Here is a 13,419-nt window from a genome sequence, read left to right on the forward strand (position 1 = left end):
ACAAACACTAAGGAAACTAATATACAGCAGCATTAAATGTAGAATCTTGTAGAATTACCAAGTGCAGAGGTCCTGGAGGAGGAGTGGGGATTAAACAAAGTTTGGCAGCGAATTCTTTTATATAGTTATCAACATCTAATTCCTTGTAAGACTTCAACTGTGCCAATAAGCTGAAATAAAAAAAGGCAACAGAAGTGAAGCATATGTCAGTAGAAGGCAAAATTACTTTTTTTAGTAAAAATCTCATTCCTTCAAAGTATGTTTTCTTCTGTACAGTATATATCCATCAACTTACTGCATTCATTCTTTGTGTTGTTTTCGGTGCCTGCTAAGAACTGCTTTGCTCCAGCAAAATATATAGTAGATATATTTTTAAAATATATATTTAGATATATATTTTAAATGTATCAAATATGCACCTTGTTTTCATCAGTTTTTTTAATGAATATTTTAGATTGTCTTTAGCTTGAGTAAGTGGCACAGTATATAAATTTTGTTAAATAAATCAAAATGCATCACAATATACGTAACTGCAACAGACTAAATCCATGCTTACAACCATCACTAACCTCTGAATAACTGTTGAAAGAAATACATTTTAAGTGCAGTTCTGAACACAGGGAACCCAATTAATTTCCACCTATAAGGACATTCATTCATTATAGCACTGCCTTCGACTACCTGTTGGGAGCATACTTTCCTTCCAATCTGCAAACCTACTTGGAAGGACAGTTTTAAAATAAATTCCACACCGATGTGAAGACAGAGACCATTCAAGCAAAATGCTGCAGCGCTGTCTACAAATAGGTGAATCTGCTGCCTTAATTTGGCTTCCTTTGCCTCCCAATGATTGTAATTGGTCACTAAAAGCTCTCTTACTGTGTTACAGCATATTTCGACAGCTTCTGTAACAAATAAACGTTACTGTCATCGAAGTAGCTTAGATCATAATCCTTACCAAGACAGACAGTCTTTGAGGGCATTGAAGTAGGGATACCTAGATATGACGCACACTGCAAATGGCACAAAGTAGGAAGCAGATCTAGAGCTCTTTGCCGTTTCCCAAGAAGCTTGCCCGTTATAGAAGATGTGAGCATCCTACAAGAAAACTGCATGTTACTTTAGGCCATTTGTCAAAAAATTTCAGTTTTGGAAAACCCAGAAGCGCATGTACAAAATACAGGACATAATGTTGACTTTAAGAACCCTCACATTGCAGTGCATATTAGGCACTCAAGACCCATTCTAATTCTATAATAATAAGAATTAATAAATAATTTATTATTTATACCCTGCCCATCTGGCTGGGTTTCTCCAGCCACTCTGGGCGGCTCTGATCATCATCATCATCAACAACAACAACAACAACATCAAACATTGAAAGCTTCCCTAAACAGGGCTGCCTTCAGATGTCTTCTAAAAGTCAGATAGTTGAATGTTTCCTTAACACCTGATGGGAGGGCATTCCACAGGGTGGGCACCACTACCAAGGAGGCCCTCTGCCTGGTTCCCTGTAACCTCACTTCTCACAGGGAGGGAACCGCCAGAAGGCTCTCGGAGCTGAACCTCAGTGTTCAGGCTGAACGATGGGGGTGAAGATACTCCTTCAGGTATACTGGACCGAGGCTGTTTAGGGCTTTAAAGGCCAGCACCAACACTTTGAATTATGTGCCAACATACTGGGAGTCTTTCAGGACCAGTGTTATACAGTGTCATATTCTTTGGGGAATTCCCATGTTCTGCTTCCAAAAACCACCCTACAGGTTTATGGTCGCATGTTAAGAACAAGTTACCTGAGTTGACAAAGTCTAAAGCATTCACCCTAGTTATATCTGTGACTAGAACTCACAATCAAGAACTCTGCTGGGTCTTCTTCTTCAGAGAGGTATGCCCTGAACTGTAAGAACTTAGCAGTAGCTAAAGATACAGACACTAGATGACTAATTTTGAGAATGGTCAGCGTTTGCAAATGATCAACTCAGCATCAACTCAGCATTGTTGGATTAGGAGCACAGCAGCAGGCTAAACAACCTACTTGCATAGGCCGGTGATACTGTGCGACAACACCATACGTTCTGTTACCACAGACGTCGGTGAAAACAAGGAAATGGATGCGGTCTTCCGTGGATTCCAACGCTATATTAAATCCACCTGCAAATGAGATGAGCATATTGTAAGGCACAGCACTAATAAAAGCAGTAGTGAACACAGTTACGAATTGCCATCTTCAGATGAAGGGCAATATATATATTTTAATAATAATAATAATAAATACAGTGCACATATTTGCAGACCCTGAAAACTGGTCCCAGGAGTGAAATAAGGAAGGTTGACCAAATCAACTTCCTGGGCAGAGCAATCCAAACAGGGGTTAAGGATGGACAAATTGTTGAACCCACAGCCCTGCTGGGCCTACAGTGGCAACAACAACAACAACGATGGTAGGTCAGAAAGGCAGATACAGTGGCATTCCTCTCCCTTTCCTGAGGTTTGTATTTTAAATGCAAAGGCAACATCGCTTCCAAGAATACACGAGACAGTTCAAGTGGTGTTGTTTGTTTTCCCAAGCTGGGGAAAAGAAAGGACGCAGATCCTTTGGATCCATGCCTTCCCGTGATCTTCCCCCAGCACAGATGTTCAACATCTGCACAGACCGCTGGCAGAGGTCACAAAGGTTGCCACATTGCCAGGGAGCAGCCTCAGAAGGACTCACCTCTCTCTCTCTGCTCTCAGAGAGGGAAATCTAAAACATCCCACGGCCCTTGGAACACCCCCCCCCTCCAGGGACCAAAGGATCACAGCCTTACTCAATCAAATTTATTTAGCCTATTTAAATACTACCCAGAGTGGCAGCGTTTTCGCTCTTAAGATTTTCTCAGTATGGCATATTTTTCTCTTGTAGCCGAGATACAGCTTATACTGTCTGCATGGGGGTGAGAGTTATACACAGTAGCCCAGAATCAGAATAGGAATCATTGGTTAGATAATCATGTTAACCCAGCCCTTAGATTCTAATGCATGATCTATCTATCTACAGTGGTACCTCTACTTACGAATTTAATGCGTTCCGAACGCACATTTGTAAGTCGAAAAAAATTGTAAGTCGAATCCCATAGGAATGCATTGGGAGAAAAAATTCATAAGTAGAAGCAACCCTATCTAAAAATTCGTAAGTAGAAAAAATCCTATCTAAACTGCATCCAAGATGGTGGACGGAACTCCATTCGTAAGTAGAAACATTTGTAAGTAGAGTTATTTGTAAGTGGAGGCACCACTCTATCTATCTATCTATCTATCTATCTATCTATCTATCTATCATCTATCTACCTATCTACCTATCTACCTATCTACCTATCTACCTATCTACCTATCTACCTATCTACCTATCTACCTATCTATCTCTATCATCTCTCTATCCAGTGCTTTCTTTCTGGGGGGACGCAGGGTTACACATACCCCTATTCTGAGAATCTTTGTACTTTTGTCCATTTACTGAATTTATTTTTCCCGATTTAAACTATAAAATGGTGATTCTCTTGAGTGAAAATGAGAGTACCCCTAAACATTTTTTATGGAAAAAAATCACTGTATCTATCTATCATCAATAAAATGATTCCCACTTTTCCAGAAGCACAACAAGTCCCCTGCTTTTATGCATCAGTATTGATCCTATCCGTGAACAGACATGAAACTGATTATTGAAATGACAGGGGCTCACATTACCTGGAAAGCAAAGCTGTGGCAATCCGTTAAGGTCAATGTCTATAGGGATGGTAATATCTTCAGTCTCTGGAATTTTATGGGCTCCATTCAGAACTCTCGCAGTGTCAATCTTGGATTTCTCTTTCTTTTTCCGAAAAGAACGCCGTTTCCCTTTATTGAATGCATTACTATTTATATTTGTGGTTTGCAACTCCTCTCTGCTGATGAATGGAGGGACAAAAACAGAAAGAACTTCTGGTTCGAAGGGAGGGGTGCTTCTTGGGTCATGTCTTTGAGCAACCTAAAAACAATAAAATAATAACAATTCTTACTGTATTTTGTCACCAAATGATGGTTCACATTTAGAAATTTACTTCTGTTATTACAGTACTTAGCAGCAATTTATTTTTGTTATGAAACAACTGACCTTTGCTAAAACAATATTTTAATAAAGAATGTTACTAACGTTTGGCAAATAATTACTTCTTCAGTAATGTATTATCTTCATTTTGTACATGGCGCTCTCCGCACACTTATCCGATACTAAATTCTACTGTACCTGTTGAATTGTACCTCCAAGTAAACAAATTCTAAGTCTACTAGTTCAAAATTAAAGCCAAGAGCATTTAACTAGGTGCAAAAGTCCATCGGGCAGTTTTTCGCTGGCAGTTCTTTCTTCAAGAATTAATAATGCACATTAACTGAAATATTAGGAGCATTATTATTTCAATTTGTTACCTACCTTTCAACTTAAGATCCCAGGGCGGGTTACAGCAATTAAATCATAGATTCATAGAGTTGGAAGAGACCACAAGGGCCATCCAGTCCAACCCCCTGCCAAGCAGGAAACACCATCAAAGCATTCTTGACATATGCCTGTCAAGCCTCTGCTTAAAGACCTCCAAAGAAGGAGACTCCACCACACTCCTTGGTAGCAAATTCCACTGCCAAACAGCTCTTACTGTCAGGAAGTTCTTCCTAATGTTGAGGTGGAATCTTCTTTCTTGTAGCTTGAATCCATTGCTCCGTGTCCGCTTCTCTGGAGCAGCAGAAAACAACCTTTCACCCTCTTCTATATGACATCCTTTTATATATTTGAACATGGCTATCATATCACCCCTTAACCTTCTCTTCTCCAGGCTAAACATATCCAGCTCCCTATCACAATGTTAAAAGCAGTTCAAAACAATTTACCATCACAAAAATATGGTGGGCCCTAAAAATAGACACCCCGGGTATCAAAAAGCAATGGTAAAGAGGTGTCTTTAGCAATCAATGAAGATGCTTCTTAAAGTCTTGCTTCACCCAATTGCCTAAGCCACAAACCGCTCAGATCTGCAACCAATAAAGTTGTGGCTTTATTTATCCCATTAACCCAATATACTTGTGTTTGTGTATTTATTTCGGAGGGACCTGGGGGTCTGGGGCCTTGCCACGCAATGAGAATTCCTCACTGGAGTTTAGTTCATGCTGAATATCTTTTAGCAGCAGACTGCTAATTCTCAATTAATATTAAGTAGTTCCTTTAAAGTTTAAGCATTAAGGGGTTCAGTGTCAAACCAAACCCCCCAACTGACTCCCACTACCCCCGGTAATGTTTTGCCCCCTGTTCAGGCCTAGGAGATGAAAGATTACCGTACCCAGAAAATAACTCAAGCTCTGAAACACAAACCAAAAATCCTGACCATTCTAAACAATTATCATCACCAGACAAGTGTCCCTATTGTCACAGCTGGGCATCCAATGTATGACTAGCAAATGCATCACAAATCTTGAGAGACACTGAACCTGGAAGAAGAATTCTTCATACTCAGGTCTTCCAAAAAGTTATTGCTTTACTATCCTGCTCAGGACTTCAAGTCTCATCTCTCGGTAGCAGCCCAATGCAGAAACCTGTCCCAGCTTCAAAGTACATATACAAACTAAAATGTTTGTGTCAATACACTGATCAAGCAATGCCGGTCTGCTGATATGTAGGGCATTTAGTACACAGTTCATTTTTTCCCAAAGTTTCTGGGGCTATGGTCTGCTCACGAAGTGATGTCCTGGCGTAATCAAAAATCTTTTTATTAAGTTGCTTGTTCAAAGTACACTTGCATTTTTACAAAAGCACCTGCAGTCCAAACTGCATCTTACAAACTTGTTTTTGGAAACAAAGAATATGCCTTTTGAATTAATTAATTTACTTTGAAATAAATAATTTATGGCATTTCCTTCCACAAGATGTTGTCTACTAGCTTTGAAAGTGCATTAGATAAGTTTGTGGAGAATAGTTTCATCAGTGGTTCATCAGTGGCTATTACCAGTGACAGCTGAATGAAACTTGCATGTTCAGAGGTAACGGAGTCATGGCACAGAAATATATGGTAAAAAAATATATATTAAGAAATGGGTCCCCAAACGTGCATCTAGGTTAAAGATGGCCCCCCAAGTCTGAAACGGTTAAGACTTGGTCTAGTACAGGCTTAGGCAAACATGGCTCTCCAGATGTTTTGGGACTACAACTCCCATCACCCCTAGCTAACAGGACCAGTGGTCAGGGATGATGGGAGTTGTAGTCCCAAATATCTGGAGGGCCGAGTTTGCCTATGCCTGGTCTAGTAGTTAACATTATTGGAAGCTTAAGTCAAGAAATCCTAACCTAATACAGATTCTATGCCTGTTTCTCAGGAACTTGCGACACCCTTAAATCTATCTTGCTTCAAGACATTTTTCTTTCAATTTTATGCAAAGCATGACCATTATCAACCAATAAAACCAAATAAAATCTTCTAAGCACGTTGATCTTCATCTAGTTCATTCTACCGAAGAAGTCATTTCGTAAGATGTCGGTGGCGAAACAAACTAAGCATGCTATTTTGCAACCAGTTCATTCTGCCGAAACTGACCCATAGGAAGAAGTCTTCTATGGAAAGTGCCCACACCACTCCATCACACTCTATGTCAGACGGTGCCCCCCAAAATGTTGCTGAACTCCAGCTCCCATCAGCCCCAGCCACAGATGGTGGGAATCCCCTTGGGTTACCCCCGCTCTAGGCAAATTATTAAACCGCCTTCAGGATCAGGGAGCAATGCCCTTCCCTGGGGCAAGGGGGCAGACCTGCCAATGGCTATCAGCATGCCTACCAGCTGTTCCCCATTCCCAGTCTGGCCATGGGCTGAACAGCTGGCAATGGGGGTAGCTTTCAGTCGATGAAAAAAGAAAGATTTAAATGGCAAGGATGTTTCATATAACTGCCCAAGCATGCAAGGGGAGTTGGAAACCAAAAGAGTACTTATCAAAATCATATTGCAGTTTTCAGTGGGTAATACAGCAAATCAGCTTGACACCCTGGTCATATGAGTGACACCCTACTTTAGATTCAGGTAGGACCCAGGTGGCGCTGTGGGTTAAACCACAGAGCCTAGGGCTTGCCGATCAGAAGGTCGGTGGTTCTAATCCCCGCGACGGGGTGAGCTCCCGTTGCTCGGTCCCAGCTCCTGCCCACCTAGCAGTTCGAAAGCACATCAAAGTGCAAGTAGATAAATAGGGACCGCTCCGGCAGGAAGGTAAACGGCGTTTCCGTGCTGTGCTCTGGTTCGCCAGAAGCAGCTTTGTCATGCTGGCCACATGGCCCGGAAGCTGTCTGCGGACAAACGCCGGCTCCCTCGGCCAATAGAGCGAGATGAGCGCCGCAACCCCAGAGTCGGACACGACTGGACCTGATGGTCAGGGGCCCCTTTACCTTTACCTTTAGGTAGCCGTGTTGGTCTGACGCAGTCATAATAAATATTAAAAAAATGTCCAGTAGCACCTTAAAGACCAACTAAGTTTGTTCTAGGTATAAGCTATACCCAGAACAAACTTAAAAGGTAAAGGACCCCTGACAGTTAAGTCCAGTCGCGAACGACTCTGGGGTTGCGGCGCTCATCTTGCTTTACCGGCCTGAACAATGGGAGTTCACCCCGTCGTAGGGAATTAAACCGCTGACCTTCCAATCAGCAAGCCCAAGACTCAGTGGTTTATACCACAGCACCACCAGCATCCCTAGAACAAACTTAGTTGGTCTCTAAGGTGCTACTGTACAATTTTTTAAAAAAAAATATAAAAATATTTAACCCTACTTTAGAGACCACACAAACGTCACAATGCCAAATAGTCGTTGTCATTCCTCACACAAACTCTCCCCACCAACAAAGGAGCTGTGGATCCACTTTTAGAACAACTTGTAACCAGTTCAGATGGAAGATAGTTGTTCAACAAATGAGTTGTTCTGCTTAAATAGCCCTCATCAGAAAAGAAAACAGCAACATACTAGGCAATTTGGAGGGAGGATACCTCTGATGAAGTAAATAAGTCTACAAAAGCTTATGAAAAATAAGCTTATTTGTCTTTAAAGTCCCACAAGACTCTTGGTGTGTGTTTCTCCTGCAAGCAACCAACACAGCCAACCCTCTGGAAACCATAAGGGCTTGGTGATTAAGATACTGCAATGTGTTGCGGCATGCTAATGAACCGTCACAGGCTGGTGACATGCCCACTTTAAAGCACAGTGGCATTTCACAACATCTTAACTCTTAGGAAGTGGCTGTGGTTGTTTCTTTTCCTTTTCTTTTATCTGCAAAAACACACACACTCACCTTGCAAAAGGAAATAAAACTTTTTTTAAAAAGTCTTCTTCACCTGCCCCCAAGTTTGTAACTGATGTAAACAAAGGCCAAAGGAGGAAGTTGACAAATTAGTGAGACAGGCAAGATAATCTTAAGCTCCTGCAATTTATTATGTATTTACAAGGGGATCTGTGGGAAAGAAGCTGTGTTGTTGCTGTTTTTTTTTTTCCCTTCAGCCTCAGGGTGGATTTACCAGTTTGTCGATGCATCAAGAACACGTTAACAGCTTTGTACAGTTACATAGCACAGAAATGCAGCCGCGCTGGTTTAAAAAACGGATCTCAAGGGTGAATAGAAAGCGAAGGGAATTCGTTCCACCTTTCCCCATTTCTCCTGCAGTCACCAACCACTGCTCCAACCCTGTGAAAGGTCCCTTTCCCCTTTTTACCTGGTAAATTTCCTTCGCCCTTTCTCTAGGGACGCCGACCAACAGGCAGATCTCCAGCACTGCGGAAGGAAGCACATCTTCCATAGCAAGGGCACGGAGCCAAGGAGAAGCCGAGGAACCCGCCGGAAGGAAGGGCTAGGGAGCCCACAGACCCTGGGCAGCCAAGTTCAGTTCCTTCACCCCTGTAGAGGAGCGGGGGGAAAGGGAAGAGGAGAATGGAGGTGAAGGCAGCAGCCTCCTGGCTTCCGAGAAGGAAAGAAACAAACGAGGTCTGTGTCATCCGCTATGGGAGGAGCCTCTGAAAACTCTCCTCGCTCAGAGGGTTGGATAAAAGTTAAAAACCAAACAGGGAAAGGGATCAAAGGGAAAGTTGACACCTGAAGGAGCAGCAAATCTCACACTATGGCACTTCTGTCTCCAAGCACCCTTTGCAACAAAACTGGGGAGTTTGATCCCAAAATAAGGAATAAAAGGAGCGCGGTGGGTTTTGCCTTCAGTCTCTCCTCCTCGCCCTGGGGTGGAGGAGAAAGAAAGCGGTTGTCACTTACTTTGGGTGCACTTTCTCACCTCTTTTTTTATCTCAAAATTGTCAGCAAAGGGGAGGGGAGATGGGGGGGCTCCCTCGTCCCGATTTCTTCACCCGACCTAAAATTTGTGGAGGGGGTAGGTGTTGGCCAGCTCACCACATTCAAACAACACTCCAATGAAGGGGGTTTCGTTGGGAAACTGGGGGTGGCATATAGCCCTAACTTCAAACTCAGCTCCCAAACACCCCCAAAATAGTGGGGGGGCAGTCCTCTCTAAGGTGGCTCTCCTGACATCCACCTGCCCATTTGCAGAGGCTCTGAATCATAGGATCTAACTATGAGAGTTGGAAGGGACCCCGAAAGTCATCTAGTTCAACCCCCTGCAATGCAGGAATCTCAACCTATGGTCGCCCCCCCCCCCCAACAACATCCAATTTGAAACCATACAGAACCTCGCTTAGCTTTGCAAATGTGCCAGCAGTTTTATTGCACACACACACACACAAATGAAAAAAAGAAGGTGAAAACACACGCCCCGGTGGTTTTGAAAATGGGGGAGGGGAGAGACATTCTCTCCCCAATATTTCCTTGGCCCAACTTAACGGTTTAGAGAGCTCGTGCCCACCCCCCTCAAAAAGACCCCCCTCAAAAAGGGGGAAGCAAAAATATACCCCCCCCCAAAAAAAGAAAAATGACACCTCCAAAATGGGGAAGGCAAAAAAAAAACCCAAAAAATAATTCGGGAGAAACCTCTAAAGAGCTGCCTCTGAGGTGCTTCTCCTCAGTGTGAAGTGCGGTGGCAAAAAAATGGGGAGGGGCCCACCCCACCCCACCCACCCGGGGCCCACCCCACCCCACCCCACCCCACTTTCTCCTCAGCCCAGTTAAAAGGGGGAAGATGTGGAAGACACACACGGCCCCTTCCAGGAAGAAGGGCCGGCTCCCCTCACCCCACTCCTCGGCCGGGGAGAAGGGGGCGCCCTCAGCCCCCCCCCGTCCCCCAGGCCAGCGTCCCTCCAGCTAGGACTCCCCCCTCCCTCCGCCGCCCTTGCCCGGGCTTCGCGGAAGCCTCGGCGGGTGGGAGGGAGGGAGCGCGTGGGAGAGGCGGAGTCCCGCGGCGGCTTCCCTCGAGCAGGGGAGGAGCGGGAGAGGCTGCCCGCGGCGCGGAGGCAGGAAGTCGGGGAGGAGGGCGGCAAGGGGGGGGGAGAAGAAGGAGAAGGAGACAGGCTGCCTTTTTAGGGATTCAGGGCAAGCTCATGCATCATAAACTCACTCTCACACACTACAAATTTCCAATAATATTATGAACAAACATTGAAAAGCTCAGGGCCAGTTAAAATAGATACAGTGCTGCCCACCTCAGCAGAAATAAAAAGGTTATCCATTATAAGATAGTGCTCTAAAAATAATGCTAACAACAGTTTGCAGAGGAGTAACTGCGTTTACAGAATGTCCCAGGAGCATGAAATGTTCCCCCCACTGGCTTTTTTTAAAATGTCAACCATTTCCTTTTCTTCCTTTTTTTTGGTAAAGTTTATTGTTATTATTATTTCATTTATAATGTATATAAAACAGAAAGAACAATTATAACAAACAGGCAAAGTTTAAAAGGTGAAAAACAAGGCATCGCAATTGCTCTATTTGTTGTTGTTGTTTAGTCGTTTAGTCATGTCCGACTCTTCGTGACCCCATGGACCATAGAACGCCAGGCACTCCTGTCCTCCACTGCCTCCCGCAGTTTGGTCAAACTCATGTTCGTGGCTTCGAGAACACTGTCCAACCATCTTGTCCTCTGACGTCCCCTTCTCCTAGTGCCCTCAATCTTTCCCAACATCAGGGTCTTTTCCAAGGATTCTTCTCTTCTCATGAGGTGGCCAAAGTATTGGAGCCTCAGCTTCACGATCTGTCCTTCCAGGGAGCACTCAGGGCTGATTTCCTTCAGAATGGATAGGTTTGATCTTCTTGCAGTCCATGGGACTCTCAAGAGTCTCCTCCAGCACCTTGAGAGTGCTCTATTTTGAGAGTGCACCTTGAGAATTGCTCTATTAGCAGTAGCTATTGTTCCTACAAGGAGACTCTTGAGAGTGGACTGCAAGAAGATCAAACCTCTCCATTCTGAAGGAAATCAGCCCTGAGTGCTCACTGGAAGGACAGATCCTGAAGCTGAGGCTCCAATACTTTGGCCACCTCATGAGAAGAGAAGACTCCCTGGAAAAGACCCTGATGTTGGGAAAGATGGAGGGCACTAGGAGAAGGGGACGACAGAGAATGAGATGGTTGGACAGTGTTCTCGAAGCTACGAACATGAGTTTGACCAAGCTGCAGGAGGCAGTGGAAGACAGGAGTGCCTGGCATAAGGTTACCAGACGTCCCCGTTTGCCAGGGACAGTCCCGGGATTTACACATCAGTCCCCTGACAAAATCCGTCTATTTAGTAGGAAGTTGAAAAGTGTCCCCGGATTCATTGAAAAAAATCTGGTAACCTTAGCCTGGCATGCTCTGAGTCAGACACGACTAAACGATAACAACAAATTGTTCCTACAATGGATTATGGGAGACCGGTTCCATGATCAGAACAGCTCATGAATTGGTGGAAAAAGCAATAATAGTGTTCCCCTTCCCTTGGTTGGCTACATCTGTATTTCTATTATTATGTTCCGAATTAACTGTAGAACTGGATGACGGGCCTCCTCAAGGCATAAGGCTACTAAATGGCAAAGAATACAATTTCCCCAGTCGCTGTGGAAAGAAGCAATTGCAGATTTGAAACAGTAAGAAAATGTTCCTTTTTGGGGGGGAAGGGCAATATTATTCATAATACATCCACAGCTCAATACAAGTTCTATTGAGGGCTTACGCCCAGGAAAGTGGGTACAGGGTTTGCTTATTTATTTGCTGCAGGGAAGGGAAGAGGAAACTGTTGCCCTCCAAAATTTGTCACAGCTCCCCCCATCCCTGAACACTGATTATGCTGCCTGAGGCTGATGGGAATTGGAGTTCAACAACAACTGAAAAGCCACAAGTTCACCATGCCTGCTTTGCTAAATTAATGCAGCCGCTCATAACAAAAGTTCTTGGGGCAGTGTGCAAAAGAGGGGGGGGGAGGAACCATACACAACTTTAAAACAGGCCTCTGTGCGTGTTCTTGCAAAGGTTGCATAATAACAGAGCTAGATTATTTGCCCAAATTCACATCTCATTCAGATAATCAACATGCAACTCAAACCTATCCTTTCTGGAAGTTATTATGTAGTACACCTTATGCATATAACGTCAGCTGAACCAAACAGACTTAGTTGTGTAATCTGTCAAGGCAAATACATGTATAAATTGTGATAAGCCTGAATGACAAGGTTATTGGAGGAGGTTATTGCAAGCTGCAGCCGTCAAGCCAATTGGCATATTTAAAACACTGCATTTGGGTGTTCAGATTCACACAGTATACCAAACAATGTCTTTGTCTTTCCTGCATCTGTTTTTCTCTGTGTGAGAAATGATGTTAGGAAAAGGAAGAGAGCTGTGTTTAAATCAAAGTACAGCATTGCATGTGAATTGTGGGTGCAAGAGACAATAAAAAACATTCCTTGTAAAAACAGATTAAATTCAAACCTTGAGCAGGAAGGAAACAAAGATAGAGAGATGTCTCCAGAGGGAAACACAGAGAATGAGATTTACATTTGCACTGACAGTCTGCATCATCAGATACAAATCAACATTTGTATCCAAATGTCCAAATGGCAAAGTTTCAAAGACTCTGAAGCATGTAAGGTGCTCTCCCTTTCACAAAGGTTGCCATATTCCCTTCAGTGGAGGGGGCTTACAATTTTGGTGCACAATGGAGCATTCATGGAGCACTGGACTGGGCCGCAGACCCTCAATAGGAAAGTAGAAAGCTGCCTTATTTGTTGGCAATTTGTCTCGAGAGACAATGGAAGAGTGCACCTTTTGGGGTGAAGTCAAACTGTTGGAAGATTGCAGCACCTGCTGCGGCTGAGGAGACTGATACAGGAGAGACATGTTTTGTTGCAGCTGGGGCAGATGAAGGCGTCCGGTTGTTCTGCTGCAGGTGCACCATGTCATTTTTCTCTCTCTGCGCTCCTCCCAGCGGTCATTCCTCCTCTGGTCACTGCTATGGATGCACAACCTGAATGT

At 43.9% G+C, this 13,419-nt stretch overlaps 1 protein-coding gene across 5 annotated transcripts in view; it reads right to left on the bottom strand.

Annotated features, from left to right (window-relative positions):
• Positions 1-10,236, bottom strand: part of DENND3 (DENN domain containing 3) — a 41,941-nt gene extending 31,705 nt beyond the window's left edge. Inside the window, exons 1-6 of one of the 5 annotated variants that reach the window (XM_060277573.1) lie at positions 10,218-10,236; positions 8,741-8,922; positions 3,724-4,003; positions 2,036-2,151; positions 959-1,098; positions 59-170 (exon numbers count right to left, since the gene is read on the bottom strand). In XM_060277573.1, the coding sequence (XP_060133556.1) occupies positions 59-170; positions 959-1,098; positions 2,036-2,151; positions 3,724-4,003; positions 8,741-8,824 (732 nt within the window). In that variant the 5' untranslated portion in view covers positions 8,825-8,922; positions 10,218-10,236. Of the gene's footprint in view, positions 1-58; positions 171-958; positions 1,099-2,035; positions 2,152-3,723; positions 4,004-8,740; positions 9,920-10,017; positions 10,040-10,217 lie in introns of those variants that run through there. The other 4 variants (XM_060277574.1, XM_035125223.2, XM_035125222.2 and 1 more) reach the window with 4 other exon arrangements.
• Between the last annotated feature and the right edge of the window lie 3,183 nt (positions 10,237-13,419).

This window comes from Zootoca vivipara, chromosome 8, assembly GCF_963506605.1.
Source record: "Zootoca vivipara chromosome 8, rZooViv1.1, whole genome shotgun sequence".
NCBI classification, from domain to species: domain Eukaryota; kingdom Metazoa; phylum Chordata; class Lepidosauria; order Squamata; family Lacertidae; genus Zootoca; species Zootoca vivipara.